Here is a 21,867-nt window from a genome sequence, read left to right as displayed (position 1 = left end):
ATCACAGTGAACCATCAGGAGAAATCTAATAAACCTCACATCTACAAATCACAGTGTACCATCAGGAGAAATCTAATAAACCTCACATCTACAAATCACAGTGAACCATCAGGAGAAATCTAATAAACCTCACATCTACAAATCACAGTGAACCATCAGGAGAAATCTAATAAACATCACATCTACAATTCACAGCTGGAAATGAAAGTGCTAATGAAGCATTTTGTGCTGAGCCCCTCATTAACTACAAACAAAATGTTTGATTTTCATAATTTTAATCTCTTGCAAAAAACATAAATATACATTTAATACTTTAACTTCACAGCCTACATGTAATGAACATAATTTCTTACTAAAGCAAATAAGCATGAGATCGCAGTCACAATAAGCATTTCTCTCATTCATTATCGAAGATGTCATTTATTATCGAGGATAATTTAGCTTCATTTAAGGCTTCATGTTTGTTTTGTGGCCTTGTATTCCAATATGCAGTCAACACTGTTCTTAGTTATTGAGCAGAAAAAAAAGAATACTTTTCTGTGCAAGATTTTAAAGACAATTTAGTGGAAATCCTTATATAACCACTAAACAATTACATCCAGTTCTGTGTACCGGAGTTTCCATTTCTCAACCCCCTACTAGCAACTTGACCGGACAAACATCTCCAAAGTCTCTTAGTGAATTCCTCCTGAGAACATCCTTTCAAAGAATACACAAATGTTTTGGAGTCCCAACTTATGGTAGGGCCACAGTTCTGACTCCAAAGGCACCATGGCTCTGTGTAGGAAAGGTTCTTTAGATCTGTGGTCGATAATCTTTGTATCCCTGGGTAGTTCACCAAACAACCTCCTGGTGGTATTTTTATATGTGCATCAAATCAATGTTTTTACACACTTCCGATTCCAACATATCCTGAAATTTGATAAAATACAATCACAAAATATTGAGGAAAAACTTCTGACAACCCAAGATTAGTCTACATTGCAGTAAACACTGCTTTGTTTTATAGTAACTGTTGTATTTTTTTTATTTACATTAGAGGCAAGATTTATCTTTAATTTGTCACATAGTTCTGTCATTTTCAAGGATGAATAAATCTTTCTTTTTTTTTGGAAAATTTCACTAAGATGTCAATTTTTCGATAAAAAAATATGTGGGGAATTTCTTATCAAAGTACAATAAAATTTATCAAAAATCATAGGCTTCTCCTAACAATGCTAATGATTCAGTATGGAGATTTGTCTTAATTGATTCAAATTCATCTATATCTCGACATTCATAACACAAGCCTATCATGATGATCAGTGTTAATGCTATCTATTGGCAACAATGCAAAGATGGTCTTAAAGTGGAGATTCATAACAAATTAAATATAGATCAAAGCCACAAGACATGACAACCAACAGACATACCAGGACCTTAGGTACGTCAATCAATGAGCAGAAATTTATAGATATAAACATACCACTTCTCTCTTCAATTCTTCCAGCTTCACTTTTGTCAAAGAAATATCCTGAAATTTGTAAAAGATTGATATAAATAAAACTTTAACTGTTTCTTTGCCGATATAGCCAGAAAGTTTAGTAGAATGTTGATATATCCAGAAAGCTTAGTAGAATTTAAGTTATTTCTAAGTAAAATAAAAATTAAATGGATCTTTAAGGAGCATGATTTTTATCCCTAGATTGTAACTTACTGGAGGTAGACTGTGGTAGGTCTGTAGCTTGGCCTTGAGTGGGGCCATCTGGTCCTTCAGCTTCTGTAGCTCCTAGAATTCAGGAAGGCAAAATTTTAATCAAATCTCAGAGTTCCAAATATAAAAAGAGACATCTCCTATATCTCAGAAATTTACTATTCTTAACACTTCTAGAAATGGTCAACTCAAGAGGCAAATGGTCAACTCAATTTTTTTGTTATCAGATACAATTGCAGTGTTGTACAGTTAATGTTTTAAATATATTTACCTCGGACTTGTGAACAAGTTCTCTATGATAAACAGAGGAATCTACTCCAGTACTAGATAAGACTTTCTGTAAAGAAATATACATTGATATATTTATGCATTAAATACAAACTCAATGTATTTATGTTTGAAAACGACTTTAGGAGGAAAGAGGAGGATGAAATGGCATGCAAATAAAAATACACATTACTTTAAACATATCAAGCTGGTGTGAAATAATCAGATTTTAGGAACACTGATTGCACTTTTACAGAACATTAATCACTTGACAAAGTCCTTGATGACAGAAAATATAAAACTGAAAGGAAAAAAACTAAGAGTCTCCCACCGAGGATGTGAGAGTGGGCAACCCTGACTGTGTGTGATAAATCTATAGTGTGTGTTAAATCTATAGTGTGTTAAATCTATAGTGTGTGATAAATCTATAGTGTGTTAAATCTATAGTGTGTGTTAAATCTATAGTGTGTTAAATCTATAGTGTGTGTTAAATCTATAGTGTGTTAAATCTATAGTGTGTGTTAAATCTATAGTGTGTGTTAAATCTATAGTGTGTTAAATCTATAGTGTGTTAAATCTATAGTGTGTGTTAAATCTATAGTGTGTTAAATCTATAGTGTGTTTAATCTATAGTATGTTAAATCTAGTGTGTTAAATCTATAGTGTATGTTAAATCTATAGTGTGTTAAATCTATAGTGTATGTTAAATCTATAGTGTGTTAAATCTATAGTGTGTTAAATCTATAGTATGTTAAATCTATAGTGTGTTAAATCTATAGTGTATGTTAAATCTATAGTGTGTTAAATCTATAGTGTATGTTAAATCTATAGTGTGTTAAATCTATAGTGTATGTTAAATCTATAGTATGTTAAATCTATAGTGTATGTTAAATCTATAGTATGTTAAATCTATAGTGTGTTAAATCTATAGTATGTTAAATCTATAGTGTGTTAAATCTATAGTGTATGTTAAATCTATAGTGTGTTAAATCTATAGTGTATGTTAAATCTATAGTGTATGTTAAATCTATAGTATGTTAAATCTATAGTGTGTTAAATCTATAGTATGTTAAATCTATAGTGTGTTAAATCTATAGTGTATGTTAAATCTATAGTGTATGTTAAATCTATAGTGTATGTAAAATCTATTGTGTGTTAAATCTATAGTGTATGTTAAATCTATTGTGTATGTAACTGTATATATATTGTCATAACATCACATGAACATTTCAATTTTGAAACAGAGCGATCCAAACAAAGTTAACAAGTATTTATGATGTACCGGGGATATTCAGTCAAATTTATTTTGAATTGAATCAAAACCATTAGTAACAATACAATTCAAAGGGAAAATGTAGGTTTTTTATTACATAGGTTTATGGTGAAAATATTTTGGTCTTTTTAAAGTTGTGTCGGTAATGATTGAAAGGTCAGGAATTAGCAAAGAGAGATCAAGAAAAAATGGATTATACCTGGAGTTGACTAATCTTTTCCTTGTACTCTTTGGCTTTGCTACGTGAGAAGACTGTTTCTTTCGCCTTTCCCTCCATCTCTGGGTGTTGACTCTTGGCTTGTTGCTGTAGTACAGCTAGGCTCCTGGTCATAGAAAACAGTAGATTGTTAAGCCAGCTATTATTGTGAATGCTCTGTAGAATATCTGGAATTTATTTTTTTAGAATATTTATTATGTCAAGATAACTGGTACAACCTCCTTGCCATTTTTGTAAAACTGCCCTGCATGTAGGGCGTGAGAATCGTACATGCTGCCCCAATTGTATGATCGTAAGAAAGCGCTTAAATTTTGGATAAACAAAAAATTTTTCTCTTCTTTCAAAACAATTTTCTTCTTCCTAAAATCTCCCATGATACTGCCTCATTTTTAGCCTTAGTACTAGAGTGTTCACCCCTGTGAGGAAGGCTTTTGGACCAGTCTTTAAAAATGATAATGTCTACCAAGGCACTCCTGCTTAGCATTCAGCATTCTGTGAGTGGGACAACTGGTTTGCCCGTGGTCAGTATAATGTGATGGGTGGGTTGTTCTGCTGGGTGTCTGGGTGAACATACCCCAGCCTCCTAAAGCACACACACACATTAATCACACAAACTGAACCAAACCATCTTTTGTAAAGGCTACTTGAATGTATATAACAGTTAAGGGGAGACAACTATAGTATGACAAAAGAAATCTTCTCTTGTGATGGAGAAATCTTGTCATTTTCTCATAAGCTGGTTAAACGAACATGGTAGTCAAAGGGAGGCTACTTAGATATGACAAAGCTGTCTACTTTAGTCCTCTATATTACAGAGAGTTATTGAATGATGTAAGATCAAACAATGTCTCCTTAATGTGAACTTTACCTTTTGATAGTATTATATTTCTGGAGAGCATTCTTAGATTTGTCCCTGAGATCCTGCAGAGTTGTCTGTTCTTGGCGATAACTTTCCTCTGTTTTGTACAGTTCATCTTGCAGGGCTTGCAAAGCCAGCATATAACTGAAATAACACATCACATTGAAAATAGTCTTCTCTGTTTCCAAAAAACAGTCAAGTTCATGATTTTAGTAATCAATCTGAAATTTTCTAAACACAGAACTGGGATTAATCAAGGATTTGAGGAATACCTGTACTACATGTATTAACCATTTTGGAAATCAGGGAATTTTGGGATGGAAGGCCCATGGTCAGAGCAGATACCAATGGTGTATCAATCATATTATTTTTTTATATCAAGGAATTCTATTAAAGTGTATTTCTTAAAAGCTCCTATTTATTTTAAATAGTACTACATATCACCTGATATAAAGAGGAGCTTATAAGATCTTACTCTCCGTATTTGGTTCAATATAAAAGGTCTTACTTGGTATCAGATATATCCTTGATCTGTAGAAGTAAGGCAACATTAGCCAGAGTTCTCAGGCTCATTACCCCCGACTGTGACAACACGGATGAGGTCAGGCCAACGCCTTTCAGGACATGCTCCAGTCTTCCGGCTGTGATACAAACAGGTTCAGAAAGTTATTAACAGTAATTACAATTATACCAATAGGGTAACAATAAAATAGTTTATATATATATATATATATATATGTTAATGAAAAAATTGTATTCCCATATAAACATGAGTTGTACTTGCTGCAGTATATGTGGAATTGGTACAAGGATGGAACATCAAAGGGTCTTAAAAATTGTTTACATAATTAGGCCTATATTTTTCAAAAATGTTTCTATATCAAAGGGGTAAAACACTTAAAAGTCAAAAGTGGGGGTGAGCTTCAATTCACTTTTAATCCAAGTTCAATCCAACTAAAATATCAAATGCACACAAAACTTCAGTAACATACTTTTTAGAATCCTTAAATATAAATGAAGTTTTTTATTATTTTGCTATGTGACAATTATTTAAGGATGAGATAATGTACCAAAAATAGTTGTGAACTTGTGACAGCCAACAATGCATTGACTGTGTAACTGAGGTAGGCTTTATAATTTAGAGCGGTTTTGCAATGTGCAATCTGATTGGTCTATAGCTCTGTAAACAATACTAACAATAATTGTCAACCAATCAGACTGATGGTTTTAAAACGGATCTAAGATAGATAGCCTGCTTCCGTTCCACAGTCGATGCATCGTCTGATCTTTGAGTGTTACACCTTCTTGTGATATAGTAAGAGTAGAACTAATATTTTTTTCTACGAATACTAACCAGATACAGACCTTCATGGTCCAGGCTACAGCTGTGTTTAATTTTTAGCATTATGATATACTAGGCCATATAAACCACCAACCTTCAGCATTATGATATAGACTATATAAACCACCAACCTTCAGCATTATGATATAGACTATATAAACCACCAACCTTCAGATTATGATATAGACTATATTAACCAACCTTCAGCATTACGATATAGACTATATAAACCACCTTTAACATTATGATATAGACTATATAAAACATCAACTTTCAGATTATGAAATAGACTATATAAACCAACAACCTTCAGATTATGATATAGACTATATAAACCACCTTTAACATTATGATATAGACTATATTTACAAACCTTCAGCATTATATTCCTGTGTTTTCTGCCGTAGGTCTGCGATCACAAGCTGTGTATCCTCATCTATAGACCTATTTTTCTGCATCAGATCATGGAGCACTCGTATTGTAGTTTTGTTCAGCTCATATGAAGGTACTGGCTCTCCTGCAAATACATTCTCCAACCAAACTCTGATCTATAACAAAAACATACAAACTAATGTAATTTACAGCCTGTTACAACTCATGATTCTAGTACCAGAATGCATTTCAAGTGAACAGGTAGACACTGTGTATTTAACCTGTTAACAGGTAGACACTGTGTATTTAACCTGTTAACAGGTAGACACTGTGTATTTAACCTGTTAACAGGTAGACACTGTGTATTTAACCTGTTAACAGCTTAAACCAGCAGGTGCTATATACAGGGATAGGAAACTGTCTCTATTTGTTAGTTACAACGTAGCAAGATGACATCCATGCAGTTATAATCAACTTTTCTACCTTTTTGTAAACCAATTTTCTCCAAAAATTCTTGTTCAATCATTTCAACATTTTAATCTGTAAAAAGCTGAATACATTCCATCGGTACTGATGAAGTTTTTGCAACAAATGGTTTTTAGCAAATTGCTCAAATTTTGCATAAATAATCACCGATTTTATGTAATGGGTCGAGTTCTGATGTCAAATCAACTTTAAGGTGTTTCAGTACAATTGTGCCGAACAAGATTTGAGAAAGAACCAAACGGTTTGTAATCAAAGATGAAACCCTTCACAAATGTTTTGATGTGATTTATCTATTTAAGGGATAATCAAAGAAATATTTAAAAAACATATTTCAATATAAAATAATTTGAATTAGATAAAATGATCTAGTTTATAATTAGTATCATCAAATATGATAACAGAATCATAAACTTAAAAAGAACATATAATTATTACATTTATGCCAACTAGTTTATATCAATAAATGACTACTGTTGTTGTTCAATAATTGGCAAAAAACTTTTGCATGAAAATTTGAGAAAAGTTGACTACCTGACGAAGGTTTGTTCTGAATGGCAACGCGCATGCACTGGTAACTGTGTTGTCTGTCTCAAGACACAGCTGGTATAAGTCTACACGAGTTAGCCACACTCACCTACATTATTGTATGTCTCGTTAAATTGCACGCCTTTTTTGTGTGTAATAGTGTAAAACTAAAGAATTCAGAGAGCTTATCTAAAATGTTTTTTTGTGAAACAGTTACAGTAATATCATTGTACTAGTGTTTATCTATGTTGTGCCAGGTTTTTTTTTCTTGCACAACAACAATATTGTGTAAATTTAAGCTCAAATCAAATTACACGGTTTTACATTAATGTACGTGAAAAAAATTAGACTTTTTTATTAGGAAAATTATCAATGTACAACACCATTTTGATCATTTGAACAAAAAACGAGCCTGGCACGACATAGATTTACACTAATAGAATGATGTTATTGTAACTGTTTCACACAAAAAAAAAAAAAAAAAAATCGATAATATAAGCTAGTAAGCTCAATGAATTGACACTTCAGAATTCTCTAGTTTCTGATTATATACCAATTATAAACTAGGACCCAGGTCATTTTATCTAATTCAAATGATTTTATATTGACATTTCAGTTTTTAATGTTTCTGTTACTATGCCTTAACAAATATACCACATTAAAACATTTGTGGAGGGGTTCATCATTACTGTTTGGTAATTATTCTTCAAATCTTTCAGCTGGCACAAGTGTAGCGGAACTGGACCGGGTCGATCATCAGCGACCATGCAGGTAGCTCAATCGGTAAATCATCCGGCTAGTGTTTGGAGGTCCCAGGTTAGAACCCCGGTCTGGCAGTGCATTTTTCCACTCCTACTACATTTGGTACCTGTGACCAAACCTTGTTTCAAGTGAGGTGAATACTTGACAAGGGGATACGCGAACCTGGGTTGTGAATTGTTAGGTCTTTGGGGTCGCAGACTTTAAAAGGGAGGGAAGAGTGTAGCGGAACTGGACCGAGTCGATCGTCAGTGACCAGGTAGCTCAATTGGTAGAGCATCCGTCTAGTGTTCGGAGGTCCCGGGTTCGAACCCCGGTCTGGCCCTGCATTTTTCCACTCCTACTACACAAGTGTACTGAAGCACCTTAGCAGAACCATAGGAACATGTCTAGCTTTTCATTAAAAAATAGCCAAAAATGTCTACATATAAAGACTTTTTATAGATATTTCTGACTATTTTCTTAACATAAGACATGTACATGCCCCGGTGTCTGAACCCTTCGGATATCCGTACGTTCCTGGACACTGGCTTTTAAGTCTGAATTAGACTTCATAAGGATATTCCTTTACAAAAATATAGCGGAATTGATATTATTTAACCAAAAGTCTAGATAATTCACCTCTTGATGACGTTCGTTCACGTTATTGGAAAAACTTGACATTTTTAGTGATCAAGTTGTCAACATTTTTCATGTTTTGGCGGCCGGAAGTTACGGGTGAATCTGTGAGGAAATCTAAATGCGTCATCACCCAAATTTTATCCGACAACAACAGGCATGTCTTCTTAAATGGCTTTGTACTGAAGAAGAGCTATTATTGCGTTAATACCATTGAATTGAATTTCAACCTTTTTAAAGGTAAATAAAGTATGTCGTTAACATTTGAAATTTCGAAATTGTATCAGCGGGTTCCCACTCTATAAACAGTAAAAATACAGTAATTTAACACACACCGGAAAGAGATATAAGGGACACTACTCTCTCAATTTATAAGAAAAACAACATTCTCAAGTTAAAGCTAATAAGAAAGATCGAAATTTTGTATTTTGAAGGTTCTGATAAATGTGATAATTAATTCGCATATCATTTGATATTTTCATACAGTATGCCCAGGCTTAATGTAAAGCAAACACATAATTTTTAGTTAATTGTTGCATTTTTAGGTCAAATCACGTGACCTCAAAGCGGGGGAGATTTAAAATGGCGGACGAAATAATAACACGCAAACTATTTGGGGCACTCAATTCCGAAGACATAAAGTAGGCGTTTCTTATTTTCAGCATCCCGTGCATTGTCATTGAAACGATACACTATCAAAATTTTGTTTTATTTACCACATTATGAAAATTCCATAAGTCTAGTCTAGCGTCAAACAGAAATTCATCATTTCAGATTCCTCTGATTATTTGGCGGTGCCCTTGGTGAATTGGTTGGATTGGCGGTGTCCTTTGTTAATCTGGCAGGTTAACCTGCCCACGTACTTCACACTAGGGCTATATACATACGAACATATGTGTGCCTCCCTCGGGGATCAAACCCGCAACCGTTTACTTGCCAGTTCAACAAACCACTGCAAACTACCAACTGAGAAATTCCCCTTAGTGCAAAGCTAGAAATTAGCAGCCACATCATTTAACAATTTGTTTACAATTAAAACCTGTCACATGTATAAGCTGACAAGGTCGAGCTTCATCCTATGTGTCTATGTTGTCTCTCTAGAATGTGTCATTGGCTGATGTTTTTGTCATTAATTGCGTTTTACCTGTGCGTTTATGAATCGTCTGTTGTGATTGGTCCTTTAATTCCATATTGTCAAATGTAGGTATTGAGGGTGGTATATTGTATACCTGCCAGTCTGATATATGGATAAGTTTCCTGAGTGCTGTCGCATCTTCTTGTCAGGAAGCCAGCACTGAATCCCTCAGCCTTGCGCTGCTAAGAGGCGGTTTTTGGGACAACCACTGTGTGCATGCATATGTCATGTTTCCTAACTTTTCCTGGTGCCCAATACAAAGATTTATTTGTATGTTGATGTTAGTTTGTATAAGTAGGTCATAGGGATGGGAATCAGTTTTAGGTTTAGGAATTTATTCTCTAGCTCTGCCTTCGCTGTTTGTTTCTATGTATTTTAGCTAGGTTGTTTGTTAATGATAAATTCTTTATTGGAATCAAGACACTTGGTGCCCTCTATGGGTCAGCACAAGTTATCAATCAAACCTGGGTTGGTCCACAGGGTTAATGTTGGTCGGGTGCAGTTTGACACACATAAACAAAGTGGGGTCAATATGCTCCTGTCACAAATTAAAGCTAGTAAGAAGCACAATCTAACTCACTGTATATCTGGGTGGCTCCATAGATGTGATTGTTAAGCCTATAATGCAATGACAGTAATATGCATTGGCGACAGGGGAAGGATGATGGATGATGTCCTTGTTTCCCATGGGGGCCACTGATGACACTTCGGTTTTCACATTCAGGTTTTATTTGCCTTCAAAATCTATAGCAGCATTTGTTCCCTTATGTAATAAAAGCTGTATAAAAAGTCAATGATGATTATTGACCTTGTAAGAGATGTTAAATGTTTACATTATTATACTGTCAAATCATATGGATAACATATAATTACTTGTACATGTATGTACTTCAGAGAGGCAGAGCTCCTACTAAAGGAAGGTGCTAATCCAAATACAGTGCTGCCTGTAGAGGGAGTGGCATGTATGCACATAGCCTCAGGGCTGGGGCTGGAGGCCACTAAACTACTTCTCAGTTATGGTGGAGATCCTAATATCAGGTACAGTACTACGAGATCAGTTCATGGTTTTCTCCAGTTTTACTCAAAAAGATTATGACAATCGCATGTATAATATTATTGTAGTATTACTGGTGACTAACTGTATGAAAGTTGAAAGAAATGAGTGAGTGGACTTCCAATTTCTGACATCTGTCTTCAAGGCGTTTTGCCTATTCTTTCTTTTATCATTTAATTCAATTACAGGACATAATGGTGTAATGTATTGTACAGTAATAACAATAGCATACCCAAATTTCTTTTCAACACCTATCCCACAAGGGAGGTAATTCTAATCAGTTGAAATGAAGAATTTTGAAACAATACTAATTCATATTGTTTTTATGAAAAAAGATCAGTTTATTTTCTAGTAAGTTGTTGGCTGGCATTCTGTAACAGCTCATTCTCATTTGTCTTGAATGAATACAATGTCAACACTCAACAGAGATATAATTGATCTCAAACACATATTAAAAGTTAAACAGATTTTGATCAGAATGAAGTGAAGCCAAAACTATGACATTCACACATAAATTGTTCAGTGATTGAAGTGTAAGTTACATGAACTGACATTTTTTGTGGCCTGTAGATCAGTAGATGGTACCACTCCTATGCATGTAGCTGCCACCTGGGGCGACCAGGACAGTTTACGAATGCTTCTAACCAACGGAGGTGATCCATTAGCCAGAGATCAGGTTTGTAAAGCCAAAAAGACTCAGAAAGTTATTGTAGCACAATAAATGAATGATGTCTCACGTTATGATATCTCAGTAGTGAAAAAATACCAACCAAAAATAGATTCTCCTGTCAAGCAGGAAAAATGTAGGGTTTTCACTATTTCCTTATGAATTTGATATGCAATAGAATCTTAGATGAGTGCCAATTCAATATGTAATTCATTAGATTCATGGATAATTTAGTTTGTTAGGCTCATATAATGTGTAAAGGCATGTTTTTGACAGTTTGTAAAGTTTCTTTCAACAATATTTTGACAAAGTCCATGTGATTTAAAAATCAACAAATTTTGTAATTATTTCTGTAGAACAAATACTGGTTATATATAAGATTAAAAAAAGAGAATAATAATAATACATGTAAACAAGAAATTCATTGTCTTGATATTAATACTAAGTTTATTTTTTTGATCCTCACTTGATAATTACATCTTTAGAAGAATCTGAGATATTTCTCAAGGTTTATTTGACCATTTTCAGCAGATCAAGAGAGAATTGGTATCGGTCAATGATATTATTTTATGTTGTAGGACGGAAGCAGTTGTCTAGACAGTGCCCAGACCTATGGCCACACCAACTGTATACATCTTCTAGAGTTCTGCATGCTGCTGCTTTCTCCTGATGTGGACAGCTCCAGACAGCCCAATATCATCTACAAGCCATGTAAGCTATTTAATTTGAAGAGTGATGTAAATGAGAAGTGATTTATACAATTTTATCCACTTGGTCAATGTGACCTCAGTGTTGGGGTGAGAATAAAAAAAATCTGTAATTTAATTAAAGTACAAAAAAAGTATCTTGTTATTTCATGAATGAATATGTATCTGCATCTCTGCATAACGAAGTTAGAGGGGGTATACTGGAATCACCTTGTCCGTCCGTCCGTCCCTCCGTCCGTCCGTCCGTCCGTCCGTCCATCTGTCACAAAATTTGTCCGGCTATGCATTCACTCATTTCTTTATGGATTTTACTCAAATTTGGTATATAGTCAGAAGACCATATGAACTTGTGTCCCCTGCAGTGATTTTGCGATTTAGCCCTTTTTAACAGAGTTATGCCCCTTTTTCATTCAAAATGTGTCATAACTTTGTCCGGCTATGCATTCACTTATTTTTTGGTGGATTTTCTTGAAACTTTATACAGAGTTGAAGGATGACATGAAGTTGTGTCTCCAGTAACGGCTTCATCCGAAAAAACCCTTTTTACAGAGTTATGCCCCTTTATGTAAAAAATGGTCACAAAATTTGTCCGGCTATGCATTCGCTCATTTCTTTATGGATTTCATTCAAATTTGGTATATAGTTAGAAGACCATATGAACTTGTGTCCCCTGCAGTGATTTTGCGATTTAGCCCTTTTTAATAGAGTTATGTCCCTTTTTCATACAAAATGTGTCATAATTTTGTCCGGCTATGCATTCACTTAGTTTTTGATAGATTTTCTTGAAACTTTATAGAGTTGAATGATGGCATGAAGTTGTGTCTCCAGTAACGGCTTCTTCCGAAAAAACCCTTTTTACAGAGTTATGCCCCTTTATGTAAAAAATGGTTACTAGCTTGTCCGGCTATGCATTTGCTTTGTTTTCAATGGATTTTACTAAAATTTGGTATGTAGTTAGAGGACAATATGAGGCTTAGCTCTATGCAAAGATTTTGCCGAATCAGTTTCTAATAGAGTTATTATCTTGAACCCTTGGACAGATTTAGTTCATACTCAGACCAGAACGTCACAGCTTATAATCCTACACTTGATTAGAGTTTTGGTTGTCAAGGTTAAAGGTCAATGGTTGCACTTGACCACTATCAAAATGAAAATCTATTGTGTGGTATACATTTTGGTATATTGCATGGACCCCCGGACAGATTTATTTTATTGATTAGGGGATGATGAGATTTATTTGATTGATGAGGGTGTGGGGAGAAGAAATCGTTTGTCCAGTTGACATCAAAGGCATTATACCATGCCTTATATAAGCTTTTAATCAACCATAACCGACCGCTATGCCAGTCAATAACTTCATTTTGCACAGTCAAGATTAATCGGAATGTTTTCAAGATGGAAACATGGCTTTTACAGTTAAAATATTTAAAATGTTTCCATTGTCAACAATGTAGGTGAGAGCAGTGATGACCTCCATATAGAAACAACTACAAAGTGTTTGTCAGGTCGGGACAGGATCTGCCTGCACCCAAAAGATGACCCCCTCTACTTGGATGATTTCCTGGAATGGGCATTTCACCAGGAGGGAAGCACCTATACTGACCATATCAACACACATCTAAGATCATGTTTGACTGGGCACAGAAATTACTCCTGTGATGTCACCTCACCAGGTACATATTGTGATGTCACCTCACCAGGTACATATTGTGATGTCACCTTACCAGGTTCACATATCGTAATGTCACCTCACCAGGTACATATTGTGATGGCACCTCACCAGGTATACATATTGTGATGTCACCTCACCAGGTACATATTGTGATGTCACCTCACCAGGTACATATTGTGATGTCACCTCACCAGGTACATATTGTGATGTCACCTCACCAGGTACATATTGTGATGTCACCTCACCAGGTACATATTGTGATGTCACCTCACCAGGTACATATTGTGATGTCACCTCACCAGGTACAAATTGTGATGTCACCTCACCAGTTACATATTGTGATGTCACCTCACCAGGTACATATTGTGATGTCACCTCACCAGGTACATATTGTGATGTCACCTCACCAGGTACATATTGTGATGTCACCTCACCAGTTACATATTGTGATGTCACCTCACCAGGTACATATTGTGATGTCACCTCACCAGGTACATATTGTGATGTCACCTCACCAGGTACATATTGTGATGTCACCTCACCAGGTACATATTGTGATGTCACCTCACCAGGTAAATATTGTGATGTCACCTCACCAGGTACATATTGTGATGTCACCTCACCAGGTACATATTGTGATGTCACCTCACCAGGTACATATTGTGATGTCACCTCACCAGGTACATATTGTGATGTCACCTCACCAGATACATATTGTGATGTCACCTCACCAGGTACATATTGTGATGTCACCTCACCAGGTACATATTGTGATGTCATCTGAATACACATGTATTATGATTATGACCCCCTGAAACACATGTGTATGAATACTCTTGAAGCTGTCACGTTTCATGATGGATCTCCGGGGATCAAACTTAATCAGCTTGGTCACCTTGAGTATCCATTGATTGTTCAGGAATGAATATGAGTATGCTCATAGATAATTATTTGCTAGTGAACTGTACATATTTAATAAGAGTTTTTCTTGAAACTTTATGGTCATTGATGTAATTTAATGAAAATGGTTCATTTTCTCTTCTTTGGTCACACAAGCATTCTGCAACTCCTGATGAATGTGTAAAGTGTATATTGAAGTATGTTAACAAGTGTTTTGCTGTCAACATTAATTGTAATCTTTACTTCAAAATTATGAATTTCAGATCACCCGTTTCTAGAGTACAAGAGTCAAAGTAGAGACTCCGACATTTCAGGACAGACAGACACAAACGACCTAGGATTTTGTCAGAACTCGTGTCATGTCCACTGGGCAGATCAACTTACCAAAACCTTGCCCTGGAATTCAATATTAGACAACTCGCTGACCAATTCAACTGATGACGACACCTTCCTGTCCTGCTCAAGTGGACCCTAGTCCTACTCTCACTGACACAACTCCAGTAAACACTCAGGAGCAGACAACTCATCAAAATACTAAAAATCTGGCGGGGCAAGTAAGTCGAGAATCGAAATCTTTAAACAGCCAGGAATATTTTCGAAGATTGAATAGACAATCAGCTGGCTCACCTATAGAGAATAAATCCTGGAATCCTAGTGTGAAAAATGTTAGTGGACAGTCCGATGTTCCTCAGGGACAGAATATATCTATAAAAACAAGTGAAAAACCTCCTGTCAGGGAATCAGGTTGTTTGTATCGACAGTATCATACACAAGGGCAGAAAAGTTCCAATAGTCATGATCGTTATCATGGAAATGGAAATAATAAATCTTATGGAAAATCTATCAATGAAGTGAGAAGTCAATCTGGAAAGTTGTGTGATGAAAACAATTCGTGTAGTGTAACAGTGAATAGGCAGTATCCAAACCTTCCACAGGAGGCTGAGATATTCAGGAAAAAAGATATGACTCAGCAAAAACAAAACAATACAGACAAAATTTCCCGACAGGATTCGAGTATATATGGACATAACACACCAATATCTTCACGGAAATTAAACGTTACATGCGGGGACTGTAATAAGGTACGAGGCGAACACGCAGTGAATATCTCGCCATTACAGAGTCTGGAAAAGAGAAAGGTAAGATGTGAAAGGAAGGTACAGAACTGGCTCAACAGCACAAGCCCACAGACTCTGGTGGATGACATGAGGAAGATCAGTCTCGAGTCTAAAGATATACACACATGGGAGCCTCCTTCCACACCAGTTGACCAAAATGCAAGTGACTTGATTTCAATGGATGAGAGCTTCTGTCAGAGGCATCCAAAAAAAATCTCAAATAATCACATGTCATCACTCAAAGAAAGCTTCAACGATTCTCTTCTTACAGATCAGGACGAGACAATTCCTTATGAATACGATGCTAGGCTTGAATCTGAAACCCAAAGTTCTTCGCAAAAGGCTACTCTCACAGAAGGTATCTCAGATTCTTTGCTTGTTGATTCTGATGATACTCTGCTCTGTGATGATCATATGCATGAAGACCACACATCTGTAACGGATTGTGACATTCTAAACCAGAGTTTTGGTCAAATGTCGGTTGACAGTGGAGTTACGGTAGAGTATGTGTACAGGGATCCGGAGGAAGGAATCGTCTTAGTAGAACGTAGAATTCCGTCACAGTGTGGCAGCATCGGTAGCAACACACAGCGCCTGTCCTTGGAAAGCACTGGTACAACTCAAACCTTGGACTCTCAGGCCACACAGGTTTATGACTGGAAATCTCTGTGTAGAAATAGCCTGCGAAAAAGTGATGCTTCAGATCTGGATGAAATATGTTCTATGAAATGCGAGGATATCCCTCAAAATCTACGGAGTCTTAGTAATGACGACATTCGCAGCAAGTTACAGAGTCTTGGGGACAATCCTGGGCCAGTTACACCTGCAACAAGACAGACATACTTGATCAGGTTAAAACATGTGGAGAGCGATCCCCAGATAGTACTGACCTCAAAAGGTCCAGGTAGGTATCGAAATGGGAAAGTATTTGTATTGTGTTTCACCTTAGAACTGATAGTTCAAAAATGTTAAATTGGAAATATTAATATTTTGACTAAGAGCTAGCGCTATTGGAAATTTCCATGTGACATTTACATATATTCTAGTATCGGCTTTAGATTATTTATTATTTAACAACTTTTTAAAAATTATTTATACAGCTAGACAAGTCTGTTTTCCTGACATTTAATGATACAGGGATTTGAATTTTTTATTTTTACATGTAATTTTTATCTTCAGCTCTTTAATATTTGAATTTTCTCAGGTACTAATATAATAATATGACAACTCTCACTGAGTTATGCATTGAATTAAGGAAATGTGTGCAGGTTAATTTTGTAAATTTGAAAATGATTCAAGTGATTCTTACCTATCAATATAGATGTATTACCTACTAGCTAGTGACTCAGCCGTGCTAAAGAATGCTAGAGAGGAATCCTTTGTAATAAATCTCGACCCAGTACAACGTAACAATTTCTGTTGGCCAGGTTATTCAACAACACTGAATGTGGCAATAGAAGGAAACTATGACAACAGCTTAGCGGCTGAACTAGAAACCAAAATGGTGGCAGCCTTCCAGAATCCGAGGCGAACCTGTCGATGGCGAGAGGGGACCATGAAATCCTCTTTTAATTATCTTCTACTGGATCCACGTGTCACCAGGAATCTCCCAAATAGAAGCTCTTCTCTAAGTAAGAGCAATGCTTTGGAGATTGTGGATGTAAAAAAAATTAACCTGTTGTGTGCTACAATCCTCCTAGGCTAGACTGTCCTACATTCCCCCTAGACTGTCCTACATTCCTCCTAGACTGTCCTACATTCCTCCTAGACTGTCCTACATACCTCCTAGACTGTCCTACATACCTTCGAGACTTTCCTACAATCCTTCTAGACTGTCCTACATTCCTCCTAGACTGTCCTACATTCCTCCTAGACTGTCCTACATTCCTCCTAGACTGTCCTACATTCCCCCTAGACTGTCCTACTTTCCTCCTAGACTGTCCTACATTCCTCCTAGATTGTCCTACTTTCCTCCTAGATTGTCCTACATTCCTCCTTGACTGTCCTACATTCCTCCTAGACTGTCCTACATTCCTCCTAGACTGTCCTACATTCCTCCTAGACTGTCCTACATTCCCCTAGACTGTCCTACATTCCTCCTAGATTGTCCTACATTCCCCTAGACTGTCCTACATTCCTCCTAGACTGTCCTTCATTCCTCCTAGACTGTCCTACATTCCTCCTAGACTGTCCTACATTCCTCCTAGACTGTCCTTCATTCCTCCTAGACTGTCCTACATTCCCCCTAGACTGTCCTACATTCCTCCTAGACTGTCCTACATTCCTCCTAGACTGTCCTACATTCCTCCTAGACTGTCCTACATTCCTCCTAGACTGTCCTACAATCCTCCTAGACTGTCCTACATTCCTCCTAGACTGTCCTACATTCCTCCTAGACTGTCCTACAATCCTCCTAGACTGTCCTACATTCCTCCTAGACTGTCCTACAATCCTCCTAGACTGTCCTACATTCCTCCTAGACTGTCCTTCATTTCTCCTAGACTGTCCTACATTCCTCCTAGACTTTCCTACATTCGTCCTAGACTGTCCTACAATCCTCCTAGACTGTCCTACATTCCCCCTAGACTGTCCTACATTCCTCCTAGACTGTCCTATATACCTCCTAGACTGTCCTACAATTCTCCTGGACTGTCCTACATTCCTCCTAGACTGTCCTACATTCCTCCTAGACTGTCCTACATTCCCCCTAGACTGTCCTACATTCCTCCTAGACTGTCCTTCATTCCTCCTAGACTGCCCTACATTCCTCCTAGACTGTCCTACATTCCTCCTAGACTGTCCTAAATTCCTCCTAGACTGCCCAACATTCTATCTAGACTGTCATACATTCCTAGATTGTCCTACATTACTCCTAGACTGTCCTACATACCTCCTAGACTGTCCTACATTCCCCTTAGACTGTCCTATATACCTCATAGACTGTCCTACATTCCTCCTAGACTGTCCTATATACCTCCTAGACTGTCCTACATTCCTCCTAGACTGTCCTACATTCCTCCTAGACTGTCCTACATTCCTCCTAGACTGTCCTACATTCCCCCTAGACTGTCCTACATTCCTCCTAGACTGTCCTACATTCCCCTTAGACTGTCCTATATACCTCCTAGACTGTCCTACATTCCTCCTAGACTGTCCTACATTCCTCCTAGACTGTCCTACATTCCTCCTAGACTGTCCTACATTCCTCCTAGACTGTCCTAGCTACTTACCTCCTAGACTGTCCTACGTCCCTCCTAGACTGCAATGTAACTAGCTAATCTCAGGAACTGCTAATGCAATCCTCACTAAACCTGTTTAGTGGTGTCAAGTAGCAGTAGGGGCATTTATGTCTTACAGGCATTTTCTAGTTTTTTAGGTCACCTGAGACGAAGTCTCAAGTGACCTTTTCTAATCGCCCTTTGTCCGTCTGGCATCTGTCGTGCGTCATCCGTTCGTAAACAATTTACATTTTCGACTTCTTTTCAATAACCAAAAGACCCGAAATTGGGCCTGGGGTAAAGGGCTATCAAGATTGTTCAAATTAGTGACCTTGACCTTCATTCAAGGTGACAGGGGTCAAATAGGCTAAAATATTTAAATGACTTCTTCTCAATAACCAAGAGACCTAGAGACCTGATATAGGGCCTATAGCATGCTGGGGGTAAAGGGCTATCAAGATTGTTCAAATGAGTGACCTTGACCATCATTCAAGGTCACAGGGGTCAAATACACTAAAATCTTTAAATGACTTCTTCTCAATAACCAAGAGGCCTAGAGACCTGATTTTACACCTATAGCATGCTGGGTAAAGGGCTATCAAGATTATCCAAATGAATGATCTTGATCTTCATTTAAGGTCACAGGGGTCAAATGTGCTAAAAAGAATTGTTATGACTTCTCAATAATCAAGAGGCCTAGAACCTGATATTACGCTTATATCATGCTGGGGTAAAGGGCTATAATGATTGTTCAGATGAATGAGCATGACTTTCAATTTCACAAAATTTTATTCAATAAAGAAAAGGATTTAACAACAGGCATATGCCTATATAAGTTATCTCCTTGTAACAAAGTGTATATACATATATAATTATATAAAATTGCTAATTTAATAGAATTAAGTAATTCCAATGCAATAAAGATATTACTTAGTACATATATAATATAATATGGTATGAATATGTAATTTGAGTAGTATGGACAATTCTATGATTATTATTAATAAAAGTTGGCTTGTCTTAAATGTATTTTCAATTTGTATAAATTTTGGAGGATTTAGAATACATTATCCAAGACATAATCCATCCACCCATGGGATACAGACCTAAAAAGTCCATACTGGCTTACTAGCCATTGGTCATCCACCCATGAGTTTTTGGATTAAGTCATGGATACTATATTCAGTCATGGACAAATATATTGTATAATAGGGAAGAAAAGAAATTTAGTAGAATGGTATTAGTGGACTGATATTGTCCTTACTTATTTCATAATCAATTGATTTGGTTCAGAGCTATGTAATATTTCATATGTAATACGTGTACTTGGAATATATTATTATAATATGTTAAGTATTACAAATTTCATGCCAATCAGAAAAAAGGGGGGAGGGGTAGGTGACCATATATAGGGCTTAATAAGGAAAGTAAGAAATTGCAGATCGCAGAACAATAATGGGGTTTAATCTATAGTAAATATCTATTGGTGGCTCTAATGAACTCAATGACATTATCAAATATATTTAAGTTAGTTAGTTTATTACAAGTTTCACAGCCAGACAAAAATATATTTAAATTATAATGATTATGATTTAAATTGAATAATTTTTCTCTTAGTATTCTTCGGGGTTCCTCATATTTACTACAAGTTAAGAAAAAATGTTCTACTGTTTCATGGACGTTTCAACATGTACATACTGGAGATTCAGAAAGATGATCTCTGTGTAAGTCAGAGTTAAGATTACTCACATTATTTCTTAATTGACAAAGAAGTATATTGTTTTTCCTGGTACCAGCATTAAAATAGGCATAATGAATATTTTCGAATCTGATGTCACTTAAATGCATATTTAAAAGTTTTTTAAACTGATAAATTGATGTAATACTGGTAAGGTCACACCTTGCTGCAAGTTCATTATAATCTTTCAATGTGGCTGGAATAAAACTTTTTGCGTAGATATTGGTTCTGTATAATGGAATAGTAAACATTCTATCATTACGTAATGAATATGGATTTGCATTAGTAAAGTACGGCTCAATTAATTCATTCAGATAAGTTGGTGTAGTTCCACAGAGAATTTTGGAAAGGAGTATTAATCTATGTTTTTTCCGTCTTGCAGCAAGGGTGTCCCAACCAAGTTCACAGTAAAGTTTATAATGAGAGGTTCCCTTACGCAGTCCTGTAATAATACGGGCAGCTTCTATTTGTATTGATTCAAGAAGTTTTGCTTCTTCTTGCGTACAGTTATCAAAAATAATATCACCATACTCTAAAATGGGTCTAATATAAGAAGTATATAAAGTAACTAAGGTTTTTCGACTCATTTTATATTTTACTGACTTTAGTAAATTAAGACGTTTATATGCTTTATTATAGATATAGTCAATGTGATGATGCCATTTACCATCTGCAGAGAAAAATACACCAAGGTGTTTATGTGATGTAACATTAGATACGATTTCATTTTGAAATAAAATATCAGGACTAATTATATTCCTTTTACGACTAAAAGTTAATGATTCAGTTTTATTTGGATTAAACTTAATGTCCCATTTTTTGGACCATACATCAACATTTACTAAGTCAGTAGATAGACTGTTGGCAGCATCTAATGGAGTGGTATGTATTACTCTAAAGAGAGATGTGTCATCTGCAAATAATCTTTTTTCATTAGTTATACATTCAGTGATATCATTGATGTAAATAGCATGTAAATAGGCCTATAGCATGCTGGGGGTAAAGGGCTATCAAGATTGTTCAAATGAGTGACCTTGACCATCATTCAAGGTCACAGGGGTCAAATACACTAAAATCTTTAAATGACTTCTTCTCAATAACCAAGAGGCCTAGAGACCTGATATTACACCTATAGCATGCTGGGTAAAGGGCTATCAAGATTATCCAAATGAATGATCTTGACCTTCATTCAAGGTCACAGTGGTCAAATATGCTAAACAAATTTAAATCGCTTTTTCTCAATAACC

General features: G+C 36.1%; 3 protein-coding genes across 3 annotated transcripts; 2 read left to right on the top strand and 1 right to left on the bottom strand.

Moving 5' to 3' along the window:
• Positions 1-258: 258 nt before the first annotated feature.
• LOC117335092 (HAUS augmin-like complex subunit 1) lies at positions 259-8,546 on the bottom strand. Its single transcript, XM_033895013.1, has 9 exons — positions 8,415-8,546; positions 6,025-6,199; positions 4,818-4,950; positions 4,319-4,453; positions 3,433-3,556; positions 1,965-2,030; positions 1,697-1,768; positions 1,466-1,513; positions 259-912 (listed from the first exon to the last, which is right to left on the bottom strand). The coding sequence occupies exons 1-9, from the start codon at positions 8,454-8,456 to the stop codon at positions 862-864; spliced, it is 846 nt and encodes a 281-aa protein (XP_033750904.1). The 5' UTR covers positions 8,457-8,546; the 3' UTR covers positions 259-861.
• Positions 8,547-8,977: 431 nt separating this feature from the next.
• Positions 8,978-17,295, top strand: LOC117335173 (protein phosphatase 1 regulatory subunit 12A-like; the record flags this gene model as incomplete). Its single annotated transcript, XM_033895133.1, is given in 8 exon segments — positions 8,978-9,052; positions 10,441-10,584; positions 11,171-11,276; positions 11,846-11,978; positions 13,429-13,647; positions 14,810-15,014; positions 15,016-16,568; positions 17,092-17,295. Coding segments are annotated over 8 exon segments (2,623 nt in total), but the record flags the coding sequence as incomplete, so codon positions are not given.
• A 9-nt stretch (positions 17,296-17,304) lies between these two features.
• On the top strand, positions 17,305-18,469 carry LOC117334030 (extensin-like). The gene is made up of 2 exons (XM_033893448.1): positions 17,305-17,324; positions 17,788-18,469. The coding sequence occupies exons 1-2, from the start codon at positions 17,305-17,307 to the stop codon at positions 18,467-18,469; spliced, it is 702 nt and encodes a 233-aa protein (XP_033749339.1).
• Positions 18,470-21,867: the final 3,398 nt, after the last annotated feature.

This window comes from Pecten maximus, chromosome 9, assembly GCF_902652985.1.
Source record: "Pecten maximus chromosome 9, xPecMax1.1, whole genome shotgun sequence".
In the NCBI taxonomy this organism is placed as follows: Eukaryota; Metazoa; Mollusca; class Bivalvia; order Pectinida; family Pectinidae; genus Pecten; species Pecten maximus.
This window is presented reverse-complemented; position numbering and strand designations above follow the sequence as displayed.

Bases quoted from the DNA above. Each gene is read 5' to 3' on its own strand.
- LOC117335092 (XM_033895013.1), bottom strand. From the start codon at position 8,456: ATGTCAAGTTTTTCCAATAACGTGAACGAACGTCATCAAGAG. The intron at 4,454-4,817 runs GTAAGACCTTTT...GTGTTATTTCAG, and splicing joins AAGGATATATCTGATACCAA to TTATATGCTGGCTTTGCAAG. The intron at 913-1,465 runs GTATGTTTATAT...ATCAAATTTCAG, and splicing joins AAGAATTGAAGAGAGAAGTG to GATATGTTGGAATCGGAAGT.
- LOC117334030 (XM_033893448.1), top strand. From the start codon at position 17,305: ATGCTTTGGAGATTGTGGAT. The intron at 17,325-17,787 runs GTAAAAAAAATT...ACATTCCCCTAG, and splicing joins ATGCTTTGGAGATTGTGGAT to ACTGTCCTACATTCCTCCTA.